We start from the raw sequence: 26,117 nt of genomic DNA, 5'->3' as shown, positions 1-26,117 counted from the left end.
TTGTTATGGACTGAATTTAACACTATGCATAGCTGCTTTTAAGACTTTCAAAAGCCTTGTAACATCATCAAAATTTCACCATTTAAAGTATTGACAGCATTACTCATCAACCAGTGCTGAGATTTCCTGGCTTCCCTGGTTATAGGGTGAGCTGGCAGAGGTCAGACTTCCAGTTCTGCATGGCAGAGACTCTTGTGCATCACTACAAACTGTAAGTCATATTTTATTTGATTTGCATTAAAGAAGTTTTGATTCAAGAGTTCTGAGTCTTCACAATGATGTTCTATACTATGGTTTAGCTGACAGTCTAGCTACAGTTTATGAAACAGCACTTCTACAAGGACTGTATAAAGGTTGCACTAGTAGTTATAAGAATCTGAGAAGATTCCAGGAAATCTGTTAAATTAGCTAGAGAAGGATTCTCACCCTGCTGAGCCTCACCTGGTTCTCCATCTTGTAGATTAGAAACAGAGGAAACATAATACACTTGCCAGGTATTTGTGACCTGGATTGGCCACCGTTGGAAACAGGATGCTGGGCTTGATGGACCTTTGGTCTTTCCCAGTATGGCAATACTTATGCACTTATGATACTGAGTCTCCACCGCGTATTATCTAATGTGGCTGAAAAGCTAAGTATTCATTTGTAATTAAAAGATAAAAATGGAGAAATTAGGATATATGATATAAGTAAATGTTATACTAGAAAATCAAAGAAAAATCTAAAAAATGTGGGATACAAATGCAATAAATAAATAAATTGGGATTTATGAGGATCGCGATACTGCCTCTTTCAAAATGCTTGGCTCAAAGTAATTTATAGCCATTGTAGAGGTTAGTACACTAATCTGATGATCCCTTGAAAGCGCCTAGTTATGTAATGAGGATAAGTTGAGGTGAAGCCGAGTATATTTGCCTGGGATAAATTATCACTCCCTTCACATACATAATTGATTATATGCCTATATACCACATATATTCCTATGGGCATCTCTAGCATTTAGTGTGCACTAAGAATGCTACCATGCCTTTGTAAAAGACCCCCTAAATTACTAAAACGGTCAGTGACAAAATTGAAAAATGTTCAGCCCTATTTCTTAACTGGTGGGGAAGAACTGAAGCTATAAAAATGGTTTTAGCTCCCAAAATAAATTAGATACTTGGTATAACTCCTTTCTTTTTCCCAATAAAATTCTATAAAAAAACTTGATAGCCTTGTGGGTAAATTGATTTGGAAATCTAAGGTCCCTCGTATAGCTTTGGCCAATCTAAAACTCCCCCCAAAATAAGGGTGGCATAAATTTCCCAGATCATTTAGCATTTCAGGTCTAACAAGTAATTAAATGGTTTGATACTTCATATTCACAAGATTAACCTAGATGGCTCATTTTCGAGAAAGAACTAATTGAGCCTGTTCCATTACACCTCCTACCTAGTCTATGAACAATCTCTCCTACCCACCTAATTCTTTTGTGGTTAAATCAACGGCAAAACTCATAAAAGAATTACTAACAACTTTGAATCTCAAAAAGAAAAACCCAATAGATATATTATCATTATGGTTCAATACCTCAATTCATAACAAAGACACTTCATATCTCAACTGGCGTATAAGGAAGAAAGCTGGAATATGATCTGTTTCTCAGCTGCTAAATAATGGGACCTTTATCCCCTTTGATACGCTCACACAACATTATGACCTATCTACCTCTGAACACTCCAGCTGGGAATTTCTGACAGATTATATCACACACTTGGTAAATATCTCTGAATTTAATCCATCTGCATCTGATATTACATCTGGTTCCACTCATTGTCAGTATCTTCGAAGAGCCTCAAAAACATACAAATTCCTACAGGTATCAGACACTAAATCCTGTAAATTCTGGAGTCAGACTGGGAAAAAGAACTGGGATATTCTAGTGATTCTATTGACTGGCAAGTCTTTTGGTTGAAATTGATGTGCCCAACTTTATCTGCAGCTATTACACAATCTTCCTATTTTCTTATCCATAACGCGTATTGGACTCCTTCAGAACTGGAAAAAACCCTCAGAACCTGCTCTATCGAAATGTTGTTCATGTAATCACATGAGTGGAGGAGTAGCCTAGTGGTTAGTGCAGTGGACTTTGATCCTGGGGAACTGAGTTTGATTCCCACTGCAGCTCCTTGTGACTCTGGGCAAGTCACTTAACCCTCCATTGCCCCTGGTACAAAATAAGTACCTGAATATATGTAAACCACTTTAAACATAGTTGCAAAAACCTCAGAAAGGCAGTATATCAAGTCCCATTAACAAGATTCTGGAATGTTGCTACTATTTGAGATTCTACATGGAATGTTGAGATTCTGTTGCTACTATTTGAGATTCTACATGGAATGTTGCTAGTGGAGGAGTAGCCTAGTGGTTAGTGCAGTGGACTTTGATCCTGAGTTTGATTCCCACTGTCGCTCCTTGTGACTCTGGGCAAGTCACTTAACCCTCCATTGCCCCTGGTACAAAACAAGTACCTGAATATATGTAAACCGCTTTAAACGTAGTTGCAAAAACCTCAGAAAGGCGGTATGTCAAGTCCCATTTCCCTTTCCCCTAATCAATCCCCCTGTGATTGATTACACTTTACTACTGCTCCAGTGTTCATTTATTTTGGGAAGAAACATGGAACAGAATCCTGGAAATCATTCCTATAGAATATCCCAAACCCATCTCACATAACGTTATTCTCAGATCTTCTTGTCCTGACATCATCATACCTGATAAACTGGTCAAGCTATTCAACATCTTGCTAGCTTTAGCATCACATTTGATGGTTCTTCACTGGAAAGACAATACTAAACTGAATATTTGAATAGTAGTCACATCTATGTGCCATTTGTAAATATAGAAACATGACAGCATATAAAGTCCAAATGGCCCATCCAGTCTGCCTATCCTCTGTAACCCCTAACTCTTCCTTTTCCTAAGCGATCCCACCAGTGGCGTAGCCAAGGGTGGGCCCGGGTGGACCCAGGCCCACCCAGTATCAGCACACCTATGAAGTGGCTGGCAGGGATCCCCAAGCCCTACCAGCCAAAAACTCCCAACAACTGTCCCTCCTGCATACCTTGTAGATAGCAGATCTTCACCTGCAGCAAGCAGTGACTGATACATGCTGTTCGCACCGGTCCTGCAGCCTTCCCTCTGATATTTATTTATTTATTGCATTTGTATCCCACATTATCCCACCTCTTTGCAGGCTCAATGTGGCTTACAATACATCATGGGTACTGGAAATAGAAATGAATACACATTAGGTTTACAGAGGGTTTGTGTTACATGGTGGTGAATTACATGATGGTGTTAAAGCAAAAGACATTATAAGACAGTACTAGAAGTTCAAAAGATTATACAGTTACACATGTTGATCTTTGTGATATATTTTGTCGAAGAGATAGGTTTTTAATAGTTTGCGGAAATTGGTCAGTTCATAGACCGTTTTCAAGTTACGTGGCAGCGCATTCCAGAGCTGCGTGCTCATATAGGAAAAGGTAGATGCATGCATTGATTTGTATTTCAAACCCTTACACTTGGGAGGATGAAGAATGAGAGGGTGTGCGGGAAGATTTTTTTGCGTTCCTGGGTGGTAGTTCTATTAGATCTGACATGTAGGCTGGGGCGTTACCATGGATGATTTTATGGACTAAAGTGCAAAGTTTGAACGAGATGCGTTCTTTCTGGGAGCCAGTGTAGTTTTTCTCGTAGGGGTTTCGCGCTTTCATATTTTGGTGTGCCGAATATTAGTCTGGCTGCCGTATTCTGAGCTGTCTGGAGTATTTTTTTGAGTATTTGCTCTTTACAGCCAGCGTAGAGTGAGTTACAATAGTCCAGATGACTATTCCCACCTATGATATATTCCCACCTATTCAGAAACAGGAAGTTGCGTCAGTGGGAAGGTGTGGGGCCAACATGAGCAGTGTGTATTAGTTGCTGCTCGCTGCCAGTGTGTATTAGTTGCTGCTCGCTGCCATACTTAAAAGGTATGCGGGGGAGGAGGGATGTTTGAGAGACCATATGGCATGCAGGCAAGAGAGGGAGAGACCAAACCACTTGTGGGACAGGGCGGAGTTCTTCTGCCCACCCATGCTGGGCCCAGGCCCACCCAAAATTGGGTGTCTGGCTACTCCCCTGGATCCCACATGCTTATCCCATTCATGCCTTTTAAAATTCTGACACAGTCCTCGACTCCACAGCCTTCACCGGGAGGTCATTCCAAGCTTCCACCAGTCTTTCTGTGAAATAATATTTTCTTAGATTACTCCTGAGCCTGTTCCCTCTTAACTTCATCATATGCCACCTCGTTCCAGAGCTTTCCTTCAGTTGAAAAAGGCTCACTTCCCGTACATTAATGCCCTTGAGATGTTTAAATATGAAGCTTCTAATGCTATTTGCATTCACAATATCTTCCATTCTCAGAAAGTTTGGTCACCGCTAGACAGCTGTTGCAATAAATCAAATGTCAGTGCAAGTTAGCTTAACATTCTATCAGCATTGTATTAAGGTCCCTGTTTACTAAAGCAAGCTAGCATTTTTATCGAGCTAAGAATTTGCACGCGTTAACGCTAGAGACAGCCATATATTCCTATGGGTGTCTCTAGTGTTATCGCGTGCAAAGTTTTAGAGCACCTACAGAGTGGCTTAGTAAACAGGGTCCTATGTTTGCTAATTTGTATGGTTATATTGTATCCACTTTGTAAATGTATCTGCTTTTAATAGTTCGGTATACTTTGTCATAACAGAAAATCAATAATCTTTAAAAAAAAAAAAAAAGGCCTTTTGAAGCAGTCCAAATATTTGTCAAGCTAATCTCCCGAGGCTCACCATCCTCCTCAGGGGTATAACTTCACTGCTACTTCCATTGATAAGACAATAGGATGCGGTAAATGAACCAAACCAGAGGAACTAGGGGATAATAAGGACCCAGAGGGGGAAAACACACCAGTGGCATAGCTACGGGGGGGGGGGGGGGGGGGGGGGTCACGGGGGCTTGGGCCCCCCAAATTGGCTCTGGGGCCTCCGGTTTGGCTGGTGAGGGTCCCCAACCCCCGCCAGCTAAAGCGTTTGGCCCGCATTGGTCTCACATTGCCTGGCGCCCTGTCCTGTTTTCAGTCGCTGTACACGCTCATTTTAATGAAACTGAGCATGCTCGGGCATGCTCAATTTCATTAAAATGAGCGTGCACAGCGACTGAAAACAGAACAGGGTGTCAGGCAATGTGAGACCAGCGCAGGACAAACGCTTTAGCTGGTGGGGGCTGGGGACTCCCATCAGCCAAGGTACCTTCGCAGTGGTGGTGGGCGGTGGGGGTGAGTGGTGGCGGGGGGGTGGGGGTGGGTGGTGGAAGCGGCTGCAGGAGGGCGGTGGCAGGGAGGCAGTAGCAGCTGCAGGGGGGGGGCAGAAGTGGAGACGGGAGGGCGGGCCAAAATGTGCCCCTCCACCTTGGGCTCTGACCCTCCCTCCCGCTGAGGTCTGGCTACGCCCCTTAAACACACCTTCCACAGGAACTCTCCCCCTGCTCAACTATAACAGGATTATTCCCAGGAACAGGAGGAGGTGTTCTCAAAATGGGAAAACCCAAGCCCTCTTTTAATTTAGCCATGCAGTGTCCCAGATGAAGAAGATACAGTATACCAAAGCAATATAAAAAATAAAAATAATAATCTTACCAAAATATTCTTTTTGATGTTTATGTCTGAGATTGTGCCCATCTAAAAAGAAAAGCTAGAATTTAGTAAAATTTCATACATGTCTGATGGATACAACAACTGTTTCTGCATAGACTTGTTTCTTCAGATACCACAATGGGAAATCATTTATAAGAATGTGTGGAAGGCATTTTCGATATGACATCTAAGACAATTTAGGATGTGTTGCTGAAAATGTCCAAAACTCAAGTGGCGAACTTAGCAATTTTTGAACTAGACAAACATCCATCTTTTTGTTTCAAAAATCGATGTTTTTTATGCTCAGTGTATTTATCTTTTGCTACCATTTTCGGAGGGGGGGGGGGGAACGAATTATGGAAAAATGCACAAAAATAAGCCATTGGGATATGTGTGTGTGTGGGGGGGGGGGGGGGGGTCAGGATTATTAGGGGTTGAAGGAGGAGATGATGGAGACCACAGTGGGGTGGATGAGACAGATGCTGAGACCATGGGGGGGGGGGGGGGGTAAGAAAGATAGCTGGAGAATATGTGGGATGGGGGTGGGTGGGAAACATGCTGGAAACCATAGGGGATGGTTGGGGGGGGGGGGGATAAAGAGACAGATGTGGGATACCTTGAAGGAAGGGAAATAGAGAAAGAGAAAGATGCTGGACACCATAGGGGGGAAGGGCCTTGAGCTGTCTCTTGGTGGTGGTTGGGGGAGGGAAGTGCACAGATGAAGATTTGTCTAGGGTGTCAGATACCCTTGGGCTGGCCCTGACTGCACAGCAGTTTCCAAACCCCCTCTTATCAAGACAAAACCCTCTGCCCCGGTAATGCAATACTGACCAGAGTTTCGGCGCTGCTTGATACACTGCCCCCTGTTGGGGATTCCTTCTGCTGGCTTGCCTGGGTTTATAATGTGGCATTTATACCCTGTGGGGCAATGAAGAGGTTCGTCCCCATCCTCTGTGGTGCTGCAGGCCTCAGCTGGGAAAGAAATGAGAAGAAGCACACACATTTTCAACAAACTGTCTCAATAGCAGACTATAATAGGAACATAACAGTAGCCATACTGGGTCAGACCAATGGTCCATCTAGCCCAGTATCCTGTTTTCCAAACAGTGGCCAATTATGTGCTGTGCGGCCCAATAGATTATGCATTATGACTCCAGAAGCAGCCTAGCATCCTTTTGGCCACGGCTGTCACTTTGAGGCGAATTTTCAAAGCACTTAGACTTACAAAGTTGTGTGGATGGGCATAATCGAACGAAAACGTCTATCTCCAAGGGCGTTTATCTCCGAGAACGGGTCCGTGAAGGGGCGGACCGAACCGTATTTTGGAAAAAAATAGACGTCCATGTTTTATTCGACAATTTGTGAGCTGGGCGTTTTTGTTTTTCAGCGATAATGGAAAATGAAAGCGCCTAGCTTAAAAATGAATAAATCCAAGGCATTTGTTCGTGGGAGGGGCCAGGAGTCATAGTGCACTGGTCCCCCTCACATGCCAGGACACCAACCGGGCACCCTAGGGGGCACTTTTACAAAAAAAAAAAAAAAGGTAAAAGAGCTCCCAGGTGCATAGCACCCTTCCCTTGGGTGTTGAGCCCCCCCAAATCCCCCTCAAAACCCACCGTCCACAAGTCTACACCATTACTATAGCCCTAAGGGGTGAAGGGGGGCACCTACATGTGGGTACAGTGGGTTTGGGGGGCGGTGTGGAGGGCTCCCATTTACCAGCACAAGTGTAACAGGTGGGGGGGGATGGGCCTGGGTCTACCTGCATGACGTCCACTGCACCCCCTAATAACTGCTCCAGTGACCTGCATACTGCTGCCAGGGAGGTGGGTATGACATTTGAGGGTGAACATAAAAAGTTGTGAAACGGCATATTTTTGTGGTGGGAGGGGGTTTGTGACCACTGGGGGAGTCAGGGGAGGTCATCCCCGACTCCCTCCAGTGGTCATCTGGTCATTTAGGGCACTTTTTGGGGCCCTATTCGTGGAAAAACAGGGTCCAGGAAAAGTGCCCTACATTCTCGCTAAAAACGCATATTTTTTTTCCATTATCGGCGAAAGGCGCCTATCTCTGATCGGCCGATAACCACGCCCCAGTTCCGCCTTCACCACGCCTTTGACACGCCCCCATCAACTTTGTCCGCATCCGCGACGGAGTGCAGTTGAAAACATCCAAATTCGGCTTTCGATTATACCGCTTTATTCGTTTTTGTGAGCTAAACGTCTATCTCCCGATTTGGGTCGCAATATAGGTGTTTTTCTTTTTCAATTATAAGCTGGATAGTAACCTATCGAACTTTGTAAGTCTAAATGCTTTGAAAATGAGCCCCTAAGTCACATTGTTTCTTCACCTTCATGTCCTCTGATACCAACACCCCAAACATCTCACAGTCCTCACTCAGCCCCCTTATTACCCTTAACCCTCCATCCATCCACTCACTCAGTCATAAGCTCCCTTCCCCACTAAACACACACTCCATCAGCAGAACACGCCTTTGGGCATTTTTTAGTTTGTTTTTTTCATCCATTTGTATTCATGTCTTTCATTTGTTAGTCATCTCAGGGACAGATATAGAATACAAACAAAAAAAATCATCAGTTATAAAAAAAACATTCACATTGTTCTTTGATTTCGCCATCATATAATAGGAGACTACACTATAGATTCTAATGAAAAGAGCAATCCTTTCTATGAGGCTGGTTGAGCCATATGTGCGTTTCTTTACCTGGTCACTTCTTTTCTTCTTTTTGAGTAAGCCCAGATGCCAGCCGTTAAGTAACTTTTTGAAACAATTAATCTTAAGCAAAAGAATTGTGGTTGCTCTGTTAGGAGTGGAGGAGTGGCCTAGTGGTTAGGGTGGTGGACTTTGGCCCTGAGGAACTGAGTTCGATTCCCACTTCAGCCACAGGCAGCTCCTTGTGACTCTGGGCAAGTCACTTAACCCTCCATTGCCCCATGTAAGCCGCATTCAGCCTGTCATGAGTGGGAAAGCACAGGGTACAAATGTAACAAAAATAAAATAGATACTATTGGAGATTCTACATGGAATGTTGCTACTATTGGAGATTCTACATGGAATGTTGCTATTCCACTAGCTTGTAAACACAAACCAGGACTCTAAAGCCACCTGCTTCGAGTAAGTGCTGTCACAAACAGTTGTTTCACCTGTGTAATGTAGTAATATTTTTGTGTGTAGAGTACCCTCAGATAAAACCACCGTAACTGCAGTCAATAATGCTGCTAAAACGTGGTATAGCACTTCTTTCATTAGGTAACTCTAATTATGTTTTTGGGGGAGAGCAACCTCTGCTCACATTTTTTTATGCATCCCAAACACCACAGTGCTATAAAATCACTTATTCTTTTTTAAAAAAATACATACACTAAGTGAAAAAACTGTGCACTTAACTCGTAAGTTCTTGCCTCCCTGGCAGAACTGTGTTGCCTTGCTGAAACATTTAGCAGGGGAAGGCTATTGCTAAATGTTTCAGCAAGGCAACACAGTTCTGCCAGGGAGGCAAGAACTTACGAGATAAGTGCACAGTTTTTTCACTTAGTGTATGTATTTTTTTTAAAAAGAATAAGTGATTTTATAGCACTGTGGTGTTTGGGATGCATAAAAAAATGTGAGCAGAGGTTGCTCTCCCCCAAAAACATAATTAGAGTTACCTAATGAAAGAAGTGCTATACCACGTTTTAGCAGCATTATTGACTGCAGTTACGGTGGTTTTATCTGAGGGTACTCTACACACAAAAATATTACTACATTACACAGGTGAAACAACTGTTTGTGATAGCACTTACTCGAAGCAGGTGGCTTTAGAGTCCTGGTTTGTGTTTACAAGAAGTTGAATGTTACCAGAGACATTGATATTGTTTATTCGCTATTCCACTAGCAACATTCCATGTAGAAGGCTGCACAGGCTTCTGTTTCTGTGAGTCTGACGTCCTGCACATATGTCAGACTCACAGAAGCAGAAGCCTGCGCGGCCACATTGGTGATCTGCAAGGGCCGACTTCTACATGGAATGTTGCTAGTGGAATAGCAACATTCTATTTAGAATCTCCAATAGTAGCAACAGTGGAGGAATAGCCTAGTGGTTAGGGTGGTGGACTTTGGTCCTGGGGAACTGAGGAACTAAGTTGGATTCCCACTTCAGGTACAGGTAGCTCCTTGTGACTCTGGGCAAGTCACTTAACCCTCCATTGCCCCATGTAAGCCGCATTGAGCCTGCCATGAGTGGGAAAGCATGGGGTACAAATGTAACAAAAAAAAAGTCTACTTGTATATATAGAAAGAAGTGTAAACAAAGAGGTATTGCCTACAGCATTTTTGGTAACAGTGACTCCAACTGCTGATTTTGTGTTATGTCGGTAAAACCAGTAAACATTTCTGTAACTCAGTAAAAAAAAAAAACTCGACAACCCCCCCCCCCCCCAGCCAAAGAAGCAACTGTTTACTAAGCTGCGCCAGCAGATGCTGCGTGGCAGCGCTGATACAGCCCATGAACGGGGGGGGGGGGGGGGGACAAGTTATGCCTAAGTGGTGATGACAAAACTTGAAACAACAAAGAAAGCGGAAGAAAATCAAAATAGACCAGATAAAAACCACAAAAAGTAAGAGCACCAAAAAGGTTTTATTGGTGTTTCATGTGGTTTTTCTTGCGGGAGACTTGGACCCTCTTTTTGTTGGGATGACAAAACTTGAGTCATGTACCTGACTCTAAGTTTAAGGGAGGATCGCTCTTATTTAGCCGAAAGGAGTTGGCAATTTGTCCCAGAAAGTTTTCCAATACACTACCAGTTGGAGGGTAAATAATCTTTTTTGGGGTTTTTTTTTTTGTTTACTTTTTAAAATTCTCCTGATGTAAACTGTGAACTGTAGCTGTGCAGATCTAGTTATATCAATTACTCATGGGCTACAAGCCCAATGATGGGTTGCAATGATGGGTTGCACATGGTTTCAGTACATTACATGAAATATTTTTATTTATTTATTTATTTACTAGTAAAAAAAGGCCCGTTTCTGGAACGAATGAAACGGGTGCTAGCAAGGTTTTCCTGGGAGTGTGTATGTTTGAGAGAGAGAGGCAGAGCGAATGTGCGGGAGTGAGACTGTCTGTGTGACAGTGTGTGTGTGTGAGAATGAGAGTGTGTGACAGGGTTCCCTCCCCTCCTTTTCCTCCTCCTTCTCACACTTTGGGTTCCTTAAGGCTGTGACCCTAACGCCCAGTATCCGGATACCCCACCGCTTTCCTCCTCACCCCTCCCCCAAGATGTAATACTTTCACGTCCTTCATTTAAAAAAAAAAAAAAAAAGTGTCCTATCTACTCTGTATACAAATGCCCGGCATTCAGATTGTGTTCCCCTCGTAAATTTTCATTTCTTTCATTCATTCAGAACTTGCCCCCTCCCCCCCTGAACAGTTTTGGTTCCTTCAGTCTTTTAAAACTCTCCTATGTACCCTGTGTCCTAATGGCCAGCATTCAGATTGTTTTCCTGTCCCAAATTTGCATGTCTTTCAGTCATTCCCAACTCCCCCCCCCCTTCTCCAGTTTAACACTTTTGTTTCCTTCAGTCTTTTAAAACTCTCCTATCTACCCTGTGTCCTAATGGCCAGCAGCACTCAGATTGTTTTGCTTTGCCAAATTGTCTGTCACTGATGTCACTGAGGTCAGTGCGTGCCTGCCTAGCAGACCACTTCCGGCAGGCACGGTGCCAAGCACATCCTGTTGGAGGTGAGAATTATTATATAGGATTAGTATATTTTAAATATATAACAAGTTCCAAACTTGACTGGTAATACAGGCAGATCAGTTGACTAAAACATAAGTCATTAAAAATACAAAGAATTTGTAATTTAAAGGAAAAGTATAAGCCTTCATTAGACCACAAATAAGGAGGGGAGGGGGAGAAACGTTTTCAGGAGAGAATTTAAGGAAAACAATTATTGTTTGAATATAGTTTAACACTCATTAACCCGACTCATAAAAATTTAAATCAATCTAACATAGATGAGCTATTAAGCTGAACCCAACTTTTAGTTGTTCTGGTTGAAAGAAAACATATTTAAGCCCTACATGAAATATTTTTAACGTCTTAATCTGTCTGTTGAACAGCTCTAAGATTTTTGCCGAACGAGGTCTGTATATTATGGGTACTACTGTTACTATTACTTATCGTTTCTATAGTGCTAGTTAAGAACTATGAAATATGAACCATGGTTAAGATCTGTAAAAGCAGGCCTTGAGTGTCTCTTTTAGTTGACCCCTTTACTGAATCAGAGCTCATGGTCTGCTAGCACCTAAGTAAACACTATAAACTTAGTTGTCCACTCTAGAGCGGAGTAAATCGTGAGCCCCAAGGACATATGATCTGATAAAACATTCCTATGTGCAAACGGGCCTGGGAAAGGTGCAATTAGGGATGAACAGAAGAATGTGTGATTTAGTGACGTGGAGATAGATGGTGAGAACAGAAAACAGAATGATTTCTCAGGAAGATAAGTGCTAAGGCCTTGCTTAACACAAAAGGTATATAAACCCCTGTATCAGAGCATTACGTTGGGGAGATGCAGAGTTAGACCACATGTTTGGGTCTCCCACACCCCCCCCCCCCCATGAGAAACTAGGATTTGTAATGTACTTTCTCTTGGTAAGAATAAAGAATTGCCTCTCATTATCTTGTAGTTTTGGTTTCTTTTACTCCTTCCGGTAGAGAATGGCTGTTTTATGCTAATTTGGGAGGAGATACAAGCAGCCTAAAAACAGGTCATATCAATTGCAGGCTTTTCCGCTAAAGACCCCTCTTTGACTAAGCCCAAGATGTTGGACGCTGGTTGGTTCTGTCCTCATTCCTGTGATTCTGTGCTTCATTTTCACCCAGACAAAGGATCCTGTTTACAAAGGCGTAATATTGTTTTAGCATGCTAACCGTGTAGATGTCTATAATATTCTTATGGGCTTCTACACTGTTAGCGCATTCTAAAAACGCTAGTGTGCCTTTGTAAACAGGGCCCAAAGACATTTTGAGTGAGAATTTTGTACTTCCTGTCCCTTCATTCCTTATTCTTGTTATTGTTTTTTTTTTTTGTTACATTTGTACCCTGTGCTTTCCCACTCATGGCAGGCTCAATGCGGCTTACATGGGGCAATGGAGGGTTAAGTGACTTGCTCACAGTCACAAGGAGCTGCCTGTGCCTGAAGTGGGAATTGAACTCAGTTCCTCAGGACCAAAGTCCACCACCCTAACCACTAGGCCACTCCTCCACTGTTGCTACTATTTGAGATTCTACATGGAATGTTGCTATTCCACTAGCAACATTCCATGTAGAAGTCGGCCCTTGCAGATCACCAATGTGGCCGTGCAGGCTTCTGCTTCTGTGAGTCTGACGTCCTGCAGGACGTCAGACTCACAGAAACAGAAGCCTGCGCAGCCTTCTACATGGAATGTTGCTAGTGGAATAGCAACATTCCATGTAGAATCTGCAATAGTAGCAACATTCCATGTAGAATCTCCAATAGTATCTATTTTATTTTTGTTACATTTGTACCCTGCGCTTTCCCACTCATGGCAGGCTCAATGCGGCTTACATGGGGCAATGGAGGGTTAAGTGACTTGCCCAGAGTCACAAGGAGCTTCCTGTGCCTGAAGTGGGAATTGAAGTCTGTTCCTCAGGACCAAAGTCCACCACCCTAACCGCTAGGCCACTTCTCCACTCAATCTTGGCTTGAGACTGAGAACCTCGGGTGTGGGGGGTAGTGGTTGGGAGTGGAGGGACTGGGACTGGGGTTTTATTTCCTGATGCCTGATCCTGTTAGGAACACAAATATGCTATGATCAATGCCAAGTCAATCCAGAAGCCCAACGCTCCACAAAAACAAGATATAATTGAAAATTCTCAATGTTCCTTCACGATGAACAACAATAATGAACAGTCAAAAATTCTCTCATACGAAACTTTATTCTTCATACAAAATGATCCTTTCAATTCAACTTGCTTGAGATATGACAGACTTTAAAACGGACCCGTCACCTACATGGTCCTACGGGGGCGGCCCTATAATGAGGCCAACTGAGGCACAAGCATCAGGCGACACTCTTTCAGGAGCGGCATCACCGTTGGCAGAAGAAGAGCGATAAAAGAGCAGTGAGAAGACACAAGAGGCAACTCTTGCTGGATACACAGCATTTTGTTGCACTTGTTGCTCTCTGCCTTCTCCTTAGCGCCTGCTAGTGTTGCTCCCGCTTCCATTCCAAATTTCTGCCTTGCTCCCCCCCATTCCTGCTTCCACTCACCCGTCAGTACCTCACTTCCATCTTGTATTTCCCTGCCCTGCTACCGGTATCTCACCTCCACCCCCCTTTATGCCATTATTTGCCTTCTAAATGTCACCAAGGCGGTAGCAATGGCAATTCACATAGGCCGCTCTGCTGCCGGCTTCGGCGTCTTCTCTGAATTGCGACCTGCACTCTTGACATAACTTCCTGTTTTCCTCAGGGGCGGGTCATAGTACGAAGAAGACGCCAAGGCCAGCTGCAGAGTGGCCTGTATGAATTGCCGCTGCCGCTGGTGACTTTTAGCAGGTGAATTAGAGAATACTAGGTTAGAGAGAAAGGCGGCAGCGGCGGGGTGAGAGGGAAAGGCGGAACAACCTGAAACACGGGGGAGGGGTGGTGTAGGAAAAGTCATGGAGGAAGATGAGAGTGTCCTGTGAAGGAGAGATGTTGGACTCATGGAAGGGGAGGGAGGGAGAGATGTTGGAAAGGATGGAAAGAATGCTGGACAATAGGATGAGGGGGTGTCAAAGACAGAGCAAGAGAAAGAGAGAGAGAGAGTGTGTCCTGTTGGACAACAGGCAGGAGAAGAGATGTTGCCAACAGCAGGCAGGGAAGGAGAGAAGTTGGTTTTGGAAGGGAGGGATGGTGGACAATGGGATTCAGGGGAGGGAGGAACAGATGTCAGACTCAGAAAGGGGTAGAGAAGGGAGAGAGATATTTCAGGATTCAGAGGGGCAGTGGAAGGGAGTGAGGGAGAGATGTTGGGAGGGGTCAGAAGGGAGGGAGGGAGGGAGAGATGTCAGGAGGAGGGGCAGAAGGAAGAAAGGGAATGATGATGAAATGTGAGAGGCGGGTGGGAGGGTGGAGGGATAGATGAGACAGGGAGATGCTGTGGATGGAGAGGAAAAGGCAGGGAGATGTCAGGTTTCAAAAGGAGAGAAGATGCTGGGCTTCAAGGGTGGAGTGAGGGATAGGGAGAGGAAATGCTAGGAATGGTGGGACCATGTCAGAGGAAGATAGTGAATACAGAAGCAAGAAATTTAGTAATGTGGAGTAGATGAAAGGGAATAGTAGACTGGGAAATGGGAGAGCTAGGGGTGAGAGAATGAGACGGAAAGTTGATAAGTAGATGAAAAGTGAAAAGGAGTAGAGTGAGATGGTGAAATCTGAGTGAACAGAGAAGCAGAAAGGAAAAAAAGGGAAGAGAGAACATTAAGGGAGACATCAATATGTCAAAGGAAAGTGTAGTGAGGGAATGGAATAAGAGAGGAGAAAGGAAAAATAACAAATGGACAGTGGCCAGTGGAAACAGAAGTAGCAGGACAGGAAAGCAGAAAAGAGAACAGGACTAATGACGGAAAAATAAAACATCCAGACAACAAAGGTAGAAAAAAGTGTTTTATTTTTAATTTATTAACTGAAATATGTTAGAGCTGGGAAATGTGCACTGCAGATTTCTGTGTATTGTGTTCACTACAAAAGAAAATGCATTTCTGTTTTCTCTTGTGTTGTATTACATGCCTATTTAACTTCTTGGGGTTCCCAGTTCAATTTTAGTTTCCCCAGCAGTAGTAGGTAGAGTTCTTGCTGTTTGAATCATAGCATTAGTACTACTGTTGTATGAACATATGCAGTGCTGTACACATTATATGCAGGTACTTTCTCTGTCCCTAGAGGGCAGTGCTGTACACATTATATGCAGGTACTTTCTCTGTCCCTAGAGGGCTCACAATCTAAGTTTTTGTACCTGGGGCAATGGAGGGTTAAGTGACTTGCCTAAGGTCACAAGGAGCTGAAGTGGGACTTGAACCCAGGTTGTTAGGATCAAAGCCTGCTGCACTAGGAGAAACAGGGGTGACATGATACAGACGTTCAAATATTTAAAAGGTATTAATCCGCAAACAAACCTTTTTCTGGAGACGGGAAGGCAGTAGAACTAGAAGATATGAACTGAGATCGAAGGGGGGCACAGTCAGGAGTAATGTCAGTAAGTATCTTTTCACGGAGAGGGTGGTAGATACGTGGAATGCTCTCCCATGGGAGGTGGTTGAGATGAAAATGGTAACAGAATTCAAACATGTGTGGGATAAACAGAAAAGAATCCTGTTTAGAAGGAATGGATCCACGGAATCTTAGCAGAGATTAGGTAGCGATGCCAGTAATTGGGAAGCAAAACCGGTGCTGGGCAGACTTCTACGATCTACGCCCTGATCGTGACTGAATAGAAATCTTGTAACTGTTTAGGATTCCAAAATCTTCAGAACTTGTAGTACAAGAGCAGTGCTTGGCAGTCTTCTACGGTCTGTGCCCTGAGAATGGCAAGGACAAATCAAACTCGGGTATACATATAAAGTATCACATACCATGTAAAATGAGTTTATCTTCTTGGGCAGACTGGATGGACCACAGAGGTCTTTATCTGCCGTCATTTACTATGTTACTATGTTACTCTTTGGGGTTCTACATGGAATATTGCTACTAATTGGGATTCCGGAATCTTGTAACTCTTTAGGATTCCACAATCTTCAGAACCTTTAGTACAGGAACAGTGCTGGGCGGACTCCTACGGTCTGCGCCCTGATCGTGACTGAATAGATATGGATGGGCTGGAGTGTAAATTTTAAGGGGCTTCGACATTAGCTTTAGAACTTTTAGTACAAGAACAGTGCTGGGCAGACTTTTACGGTCTGTGCCCTGAGATTGAAAAATCAAACTCGGGTATACATATAAAGTATCGCATACCATGTAAAATGAGTTTATCTTGTTGGACAGACTGGATGGACCTCTGCCGTCATTTACTGTGTTACTCACGTTACTAATTATTAGGCTACTCCTTCACTCCTGGTGGAATTTTGTGCTAGTGCCTTTCCCACGCAGGATTCTATGCAGTCTGCCTTTGCAACGCAGAGTGGCACAAATTGGCAGCCAGAAAGTGAATCCCACCCTCCCAACACATTCACCGGTCCAGCACGGTAGGAGGAGGTGCTACACAGCCGCAGGTGGGGCTGCTTCCTCCTTTCCTGTCTTAATCCTTGGCGGTTCCTTTAAGTTGTGAGGCTCAAAGAACAGTTGGGCCCGGGAGGGCAGAGGAGCAGAAAGCAGCCCAATGCACGGCTCTGAAGTTCCTCCTTCTACTGTGCTAAACTGGTGAATGTGCAAGAGGGGAGATGGGGGGCATCTGGAAAGGTGTACGGAGTGTAAGTGCAGGGAGAGGGTTATATATTTTCATGATTTTTAAAATAAAAACTTAATCACTTAATTTTTTCCTACCCTCTGATTATAGTGGGAAAGGGAAATGATATACTGCCTTTCTGAGGTTTTTGCAACTACATTCAAAGCGGTATACATATATTCAAGTACTTATTTTGTACCAGGGGAAATGGAGGGTTAAGTGACTTGCCCAGAGTCACAAAGAGCTGCAGTGGGAATCAAACTCAGTTCCCCAGGATCAAAGTCCACTGCACTAACCACTAGCCTACTCCTCCACTAGCAACATTCCATGTAGAAGCCTGCCCTTGCAGATCAGCAATGCGGCCGCGCAGGCTTTTGTTTCTGTGAGTCTGACGTCCTGCACGTATGTGCAGGACGTCAGACTCACAGAAACAGAAGCCTGCGCGGCCGCTTTGCTGATCTGCAAGGGCAGGAACGTTGCTAGTGGAATAGCAACATTAAAATTCCATGTAGAATCTCAAATAGTAGCAACAGAATCTCAATAGTAGCAACATTCCATCTAGAATCTCAAATAGGGAAAGGGAACTGGGACTTGATATACCGCCTTTCTGAGGTTTTTGCAAGTACATTCAAAGTGGTTTACATATATGCAGGTACTTATTTTGTACCAGGGGCAATGGAGGGTTAAAGTGACTTGCCCAGAGTCACAAGGAGCTGCAGTGGGAATGGAACTCAATTCCCCAGGATCAAAGTTCACTGCACTAACCACTAGACTACCCCTCCACTAGCAACATTCCATGTAGAAGCCTGCCCTTGCAGATCAGCAACATGGCCGCGCAGGCTTCTGTTTCTATGAGTCTGACGTCCTGCACGTACATGATAGATATACGTGCAGGACATCAGACTCACAGAAACAGAAGCCTGCGCGGCCGCGTTGCTGATCTGCAAGGGCAGGCTTCTACATGGAAAGTTGCTAGTGGAATAGCAACATTAAAATTCCATCTAGAATCTCAAATAGGCAAAGGGAAATGGGACTTGATATATCACCTTTCTGAGGTTGTTGCAACTACATTCAAAGTGGTTTACGTGGTATATACAGGTACTTATTTATACTTGGGGGAATGGAAGGTTAAGTGACTTGCCCAGAGTCACAAGGAGCTGCAGTGGGAATTGAACCCAGTTCCCCAGAGTCAGAGTCCACTGCACTAACCGCTGCTGGCGCTGACCCTCCCCCGCTGCCGGATCGCTCTTCAAAATGGCCACTGACTTAGTCTCGGTGGCCATTTTGAAGAGCGATCCGGTAGCGGGGGTCAGCGCCGGCAGCGGGCAGGCAAGTCTGGGGATCTTTCCTGCCTGCCTCGAAGAATTCGCTGGACAACCTGGGTGGCTGGAGGGGGCCAGGGGAGAGAGGAGGGTCGCTGTACAGCGCTGCATACGTTTAGTATAGCGCTTTAGAAATGATAAGTAGTAGTAGGTGTTGCGGTTATGATCAGCTGACGTCGGGAGAGACCTGTGACGTTCTGCGCATGTGCGGCACGTCGGTCACTGTTCATTTATATAGTAGGAGTATCTATTGTATTACTTTGTTCAACAGTTTAAGGGGGGGGGGGAGGAGGGAAGAAGAGCGCTAAAGAGACCATGCTTTGAATACAACCAGTTTAAATTTGCATGAGATAAAATCACAAGATTAGACATATAATCATTCTGTATTGCCTTCAGGTGCAATGAGTCACATTGCTTAATATTGTGGTGTAGTGACAGAGACTTACGATCTTCATTTAGAACTGGAGATACGCCGTATTGTATGTAAGTAGCAACCAGTGAGGTAATTCATTCCTCGGGTTTTGTAAGTGTAGGAAAACCATAGCTGCCTCCAAGCCCCTTCTCTGAAGTCTATGACGTAATAAGACCCCTGAAGGGCAACTGTGTGATAAACATGTCACCTTTCATGTAACTCTATTCAAACCGTAATTAAGAAATAAGACAAATATATATCATGAAACAAAAGCATTCCTGTGCTGCATTGCAGGCCTCGTGTATTGTTATGTTGCCTGTCCTGCGTCAGTGGGGTGAGGTCGTGAGGATAAACCCTGGCGATACTACAAACATAACTCAGAGTCTCTAGGTTTTTTTTTTACTAAAATGTGCTTAAGACCTTAAGTGCACGGGAACAGTCTACTGCAAAATGTGTTAAAGCATTTTGTGGTATTTTGCCTGTTTGAAAAATTTTGTGTGGCAGATTCCCCCCCCCCCCTCCCTCCAGGAGGGTAATTCTATGGCGAGACCCTAAAGTCCAGCTCACTGTGATCCCACAGTGACCTCTAGTGGATGTACCAGAGTACTGACTGATTGACTTGACTTTCACCTTTTAGGGCCTGATGCTCAAAAGTCGCGGTTATGCAGGTGCAAGTAATATTTAGTGCCAGCACCCGCAAATCTAAGCGGCCAAATGTAGGACATCTCCAAAGCTGCCCTAATTTTGGCCAGTCTAGCTATGCGGGTCCTGGCACTGAATATCGGCTTGGGCCCGCATAACTTAAAAAGAAAAAGCACCTGAACCCCCTCCTGCCCCCCAACAATTGCCCTCTTTCCTTCCCCCTCCCCCCAGCCCACTGCAAGAAACACCCCAGGAGGGCCCCGCCCCCCCAGCTGTCCAGGTAGGCCATCTCCCCCAGGCCTACCTGTATCCTTGGTGGTCCATGGTAGTTGTTGGGGGCAGGAGTGCAGGCCCCTCACTTCTGCCCTTGCGGCCACTGAAAGTGGCTGCTGTGACTTCTCGCGGCAGCTCGTGGTACTGTGTAGTACCACAGTACTATGTAGTACCATAAGCTGCTGCGAGAGGTCATGGCAGCCATTTTCTTTTGACCTGTATTATAATCAAGGAAGGGGACTAGTTTTGGAGGAAACTTGCCAGGTATATAAAACCCTGAGCACAGTTTAAATTATTGTCTTTGGCTCTTGTCTCTCCAGCCGCTGACCTGCATGTGAGGGAAGAGCCTACTTAGCCCTAAAGCCTTAGCCCTCTTGGCCACAGCAGTTCCAGTAGATAGAGATACTTGATTGCCCTAGCCAAGACAATCTGTTGGGAGTAACCCAGGAAAACAAAGCAGAAGAGCAGTAAGCTTAGGCTCAGTCCTGCCTAGGTGACCGTGGGAAGGGGAGCCTGCCTGCCGCACTCTTCCTGAGAAAATTTAGGAGTAAAGGAGAAGCTGGGCATAGTTGTGTACTTCTAGCAGGGCACCTAGGATCTCTACCATCTGTGTTGGATCCTTAAATAGTTGCAGAGGCTGGAGAACCCTGAACCACTTAAAGTCACAGGTCTCCTGGGGACCCTTTCACATCTTACAAGGATAAAACCACCTGGGGCTCCGTTTAGAAGCCTAAGAATCCCAGAATTTCTCAGTGTTAGTAATAAAGACTGTAATTGATAACCTTTGTTCTTTTAAATTTGAGTATATTGGCTACTGTGCCCTTTGCTGCAGACAGTCAAGGAGAGACTAGAGGAATATATTAAATCAGAGAACCAAGGAGTAAAAGATAAGAGACTGAAAAAAACCTGTTTGAATATTGCCTCTGGCCAATTACTACATCTGTTGTTGTTATTGTCCAAATAATTTGCCTAAAGCGACATCATAATAAACTTATTGGTTCAGAATTCCAATCCTGGTGTGATCTGCCTTATTGACTGAAAGAAATATGCAGCACGTGGGCTGAAACTGCCTATGGCCTCCCGGCCTCGGTAGTCCCGGCCCTGGGCCCAATCCAATAAATATTTTATGTGAGTGGCTGGACATGCACAGGGAAACCAGTCTTACATCTGTAAAGTATGCACCTACAATTAAGCCCTGCTTACGAATGTAAATAATTAGAATAATGACATATGTACACGTATGGGTACAATTAGGCATGTAAATTCCAAAACTCCACCTAAACGCTATTCTTTAACATAGTAACAGGAGTAACATAGTAGATGATGACAGAGAAAGACCTGCATGGTCCATCCAGTCTGCCCAACAAGATAAACTCATATGTGCTACTCAGTGCGTTCTTTCTAGAAAAAAAGGTGCCGGTACTCAAATGCTAGGCCACCCTTCAGGGTTGGGGTGATCACTGAGGGATCCACCCCACAATAGCCAGGCCCCCCTGCAATCAGTCATAGAATCTATGACAAGCCAGAATTGGTATGTAGAGCCTGAGCTCTTTCATTAAAACTTGTGTTCCATGGGTCAATTTTAGCAGACAATGGAAAAGGTGCCGTTACTCAGTACCCCTGAGTACCCCCTCAAAAAAAGCCCTGGTGCTACTTTATGTGTATACCTGACCTTGATTTGTGTCTGCCATTTTCAGGGCACAGATCTTAGAAGTCTGCCCAGCACTAGCTCCGCCTCCCACCACCGGCTCTGCCACCCAATCTCCGCTAAGCTTCTGAGGATCCATTCCTTCTGAACAGGATTCCTTTATGTTTATCCCACGCATTTTTGAATTCCGTTACCGTTTTCATCTCCACCACCTCCCACGGGAGGGCATTTCAAGTATCCACCACTCTCTCCGTGAAAAAATACTTCCTGACGTTTTTCTTGAGTCTGCCCCCCTTCAATCTCATTTCATGTCCTCTAGTTCTAACGCCTTCCCATCTACGGAAAAGGTTCGTTTTTTAAAAACATATCTTGCATAACATGTATTTTACAGGTAGATATATACATGGACAGGGCTCACACATGTAAATTATAGAAATCTATAAGTTACCTGTGTATCTCTGCCATTTATAGGTGCAAACACTTATGCCAGCTCTATGGCATGCATACGTTCTTGCATATACATTATAGATATGTATTTAGGTACCTACATTCCTTTATAAAATAAGGTCCTACCAGGTGCTCAGTTATAGCACTGCTTCCTCAGACCACTTGGTTTAAGTAAATGAAAGGCTATACCTTGCAGTACTTCTTCTGGGCCATCCAGCAACCAGCCATTTCCACCCAACCAACGAGGCTTGGGCTGCACCAGCCAGTCCAAAACTGCAAAGAGATCATTTAAAAACAGAGTGAAATGAATGACACTTAGGAGACCGAAACAATTTCTCCCTGATCACGGAAACCCATAATCCAAATGTAATTTGGAATTCCACCATGCTTTCCAAGCCTATGCTTTAGAAACATGGACTCAGCTGCCACCTGTAATCGGCTAAGAGTCCTTGAAGACCGCTGAAGGCACGTACAGCCAAGCTGGGTTTACTGTGATTGAACCTAAGCCAGGGTCATGCACTTGGGCTACAGAAACCCAAGGGAGCAGTACCATTTGGGGGGGAAGGGGGAAGTACTTCTCGGATTGAAAGAAGAGCAGGACTTGGGGGTGATAGTTTCTGACAATCTTAAGGTGGCCAAACAGGTAGAAAGGGTGACAGCCAAAGCCAGAAGGATGCTTGGGTGCACAGGATGAGGAATGGCTAGTAGGAAAAAGGAGGTGATGATGCCTTTATATAAGTCTCTGGTGAGGCCCCATTTAGGGTATTGTGTATAGTTCTGGAAACTGCACCTTCAGAAAGATATAAACAGGATGGAGTTGGTCCAGAGGTTGGCTATTGAAATGGTTGGTGATTTTCATCATCAAGCATATTGAGACACCCTCACAGACCTCAATATGTAACCTTTGGAAGAAAAATGTGAGAGAGGAGTTATGATTGAGACATTTAAATATCTCTGCGGCGGAGGAGAAAATCCGCTAGACGCTGGTGCAGGGATTTTGGCGTCGTTGGAGTCTGAGATCTCTTTGTCTCCTCCAGATACTGGAACGCCACTCTGTCCTGCCGCGAATCGAGAGGGGAGAGCTGGACTACACAATCCGGAAGTCGGTGAAGATGTGGTCAGCGGAGAGTGTCCCCCTCTGGAAATGGACGCGGCAGTTGAAGGTAATCCAACGCGGGGAAACCTGCCTAGAGTGGTAACTCTTGATACGTTGTGGTTGGCAATGGAGAAAATGCAAAATCTTATTATTACCTCTACACAAGAGACTAAAAACCTTGCAACTACTGTTGATCAGCTTTCTAAGTCTATGGAAAAAATGAAACAAGACTTAAATGATCAACAAAAGAGCTCTCAGGAAGAAACTGGAAAACTTAAAGAAAATGTTTCAGCAGTGATAAAAGATAATATAAATATGCGCCAAAAGATTGAACAAATTGAGAATTATAATAGAAGACTGAATATGCGAATTCTCAATTTCCCCAAACCAATAGGAGTCTCACCATATGATATGTTTAAAAAATTTCTTGTGCAAAATTTAAAATTTTCATCTCAAAATATTCCACCGATAAATAAGATTTATTATTTACCTTCTAAGAAGAATCAGGTGGAGACTCCTTTAAATTCGGAGAAAATTGAGGAGTTAAAAGATATTTCAATGATTTTGGAGGACTCATTATCTGAAGTAATGACAAGAGTGACTCTTCTAGTATCATTTGTATTTGAGCAAGACTTTGACGCAGTATTAAAACTTTACTTTAAGAATACTCAATTAGAGTTTTGTGGTCAGAAACTTTGGATCTTTCCGGATGTGACTAAAATTACTCAGGAGAGAAGGAAACAGTTTCTGGAAATGAGAGTGGAAACTAGATCTTTGGGGGCAACTTTTTTACTTGCCTACCCTTGCAAGTGTATTGTAAAATACTTAGGTATAAAATATGTATTTTTTGCACCACCTCAACTGAGAGAATTTATAAATTTGAAAAAGATTGTTAAGTTATGAATCCAGTATAATTTAAAGAAAGAAATGGTGGAAGTTAGGCTATGCCTTTCCTGTAATTATATTTTGACTAGATTCCCTGAATCAGTTTAGACCCCTCTCCCTTTCATCTGCTTTATTGTGGTCTAAGGTAGACATGGTGAAGTAATAATGTTTCTTTTTTTTTTTTCTAGTTATATTGAAATTATATGTTTCATTCATGCCTAATATTTCTTGTAACAAGCTTAAATACTTGTGAATATATAAAATGCATAAATAAAAAAAAAAATAAAAAATAAAAAATAAAAAATATCTCTGCGGCCTTAATGCACAGGAGGCAGGTCTCTTCCAGCTGAAAGGAAGCTCTGGAATGAGAGACCATTACATGAAGTAAAAGGGGACAGACTCAGAGGTAATCTAAGGAATACTTCTTTATGGAAAGGGTTGTGGATGTGTGGAACAGTGGGGTAGCCACTGGGGGGGGGGGGGGGCTGGGTCTCCCCAAATTGGATTCAGGCTCCCCAAGATCTGCTGGTTTGGCTGATGGGCATCCCCAAGCCCTGCTAGCAGAAGTGTTCCTCCAGTGCTGTTCACTGCCACGCTGCCTGTCCTGCTCCCCCCCCCCCCCCCCGCACGCATGCTCGGTTTCAGTGAAATTGAGCATGCATGAGGCTTTGTGCATGTTCAATTTCATTAAAACCAAGCATGCGTGGCAAGGGGGGGAAGCAGGGCAGGAGGCGTGGCAGTGAACAGCGCTTGAGGAAGACCTGCTGGCAGGACTTGGGGACCCCCACCAGCCCAGGTATGTGAGGTTGCAGCAGGGGGCAGAGAGCAGTGGGGAGGCTGGGCAAAATGTGCCCCCTCCCACCTTGGGCTCAGCCTCCCCCAAATTGAGGTCTGGCTACATGCCTGGTGAGGAATGACCTCCCAGTGGAGGTGGTGGAGACAAGGACTGTATCTGAATTCAAGAAAGTGTGGAACAGGCATGTGGGATCTCTTAGGAGGAGGAAGAAATAGTGGGTGATATTTTTATTTATTTATTTATTGCATTTGTACCCCACATTTTCCCACCTATTTGCAGGCTCAATGTGGCTTACAAGCACCTGTTATGGCATCGCCATTCCAGGAGATGAATACAATTGGTGTTATAGGAAGATTCTGGATGAAGAAAGAAAAGGTCTAAGCAAAGTTATAGAAAGATAAATATCGGAATAGGGTGAAGTTGTGAGGTGTTGTGATTAGCTATGGGATCCCATTGTAGTGCTATGGATGGGCAGACTGGATAGACCATATGACCCTTATCTGCCATCATTTTCTATATTTCTCTGTTTCTAGGTAAAATGAGTTACAGTTGCCCGGCCTAGTTCAGAGACACAAGAGCAAATAATCTGAACTTTTTGTTCCAGCTATAATTTTTATATCTGACTCTTTGCTCTGACTACTGCCTTCTTTACCTTCAACATCCCTCCTGCACACTCTGGTGACACCAAATTACCCATAACATAGTAACATAGTAGATGACGGCAGAAAAAGACCTGCACGGTCCATCCAGTCTGCCCAACAAGATAAACTCATATGTGCTACTTTTTGTGTATACCTTACCTTGATTTGTACCCGTCCTTTTCAGGGTATAGACCGTATAAGTCTGCCCAGCACTATCCCCGCCTCCCAACCACCAGCCCCGCCTCCCACCACCGGTTCTGGCACAGACCGTATGCCCAGCACCATCCCCACCTCCCAACCACCAGTCCCGCCTCCCACCACCGGCTCTGGCACAGACCGTATAAGTCTGCCCAGCAGTATCCCCGCCTCCCAACCACCAGTCCCGCCTCCCACCACCGGCTCTGGCACAGACCGTATAAGTCTGCCCAGCACTATCCCCGCCTCCCACCACCGGCTCTGGCACAGACCATATAAGTCTGCCCAGCACTATCCCCGCCTCCCAACCACCAGTCCCGCCTCCCACCACCGGCTCTGGCACAGACCGTATAAGTCTGCCCAGCAGTATCCCCGCCTCCCAACCACCAGTCCCGCCTCCCACCACCGGCTCTGGCACAGACCGTATAAGTCTGCCCAGCACTATCCTCGCCTCCCAACCACCATTCCTGCCTCCCACCACCAGCTCTGGCATAGACCATATAAGTCTGCCCAGCACCATCCCCGCCTCCCGCCACCGGCTCTGCCACCCAATCTCGGCTAAGCTCCTTAGGATCCATTCCTTCTGAACAGGATTCTGAACAGAACCT

At 44.5% G+C, this 26,117-nt stretch overlaps 1 protein-coding gene across 4 annotated transcripts in view; it reads right to left on the bottom strand.

Annotated features, from left to right (window-relative positions):
• WFDC1 (WAP four-disulfide core domain 1) overlaps nucleotides 1-26,117 on the bottom strand; it is an 80,714-nt gene that overhangs the window by 20,225 nt on the left and 34,372 nt on the right. For 3 of the 4 annotated variants that reach the window (XM_030204527.1, XM_030204528.1, XM_030204526.1), the window contains exons 3-5: nucleotides 22,086-22,169; nucleotides 6,531-6,671; nucleotides 5,703-5,744 (exon numbers count right to left, since the gene is read on the bottom strand). In XM_030204527.1, the coding sequence (XP_030060387.1) occupies nucleotides 5,703-5,744; nucleotides 6,531-6,671; nucleotides 22,086-22,169 (267 nt within the window). The remainder of the gene's footprint in view (nucleotides 1-5,702; nucleotides 5,745-6,530; nucleotides 6,672-22,085; nucleotides 22,170-26,117) is intronic. The other variant, XM_030204529.1, reaches the window with a different exon arrangement.

Source organism: Microcaecilia unicolor, chromosome 5 (genome assembly GCF_901765095.1).
Source record: "Microcaecilia unicolor chromosome 5, aMicUni1.1, whole genome shotgun sequence".
Lineage (NCBI taxonomy): Eukaryota > Metazoa > Chordata > Amphibia > Gymnophiona > Siphonopidae > Microcaecilia > Microcaecilia unicolor.
Note: the sequence above shows the minus strand (reverse complement) of the source record. Positions and strands in the feature narration are given on the sequence as shown.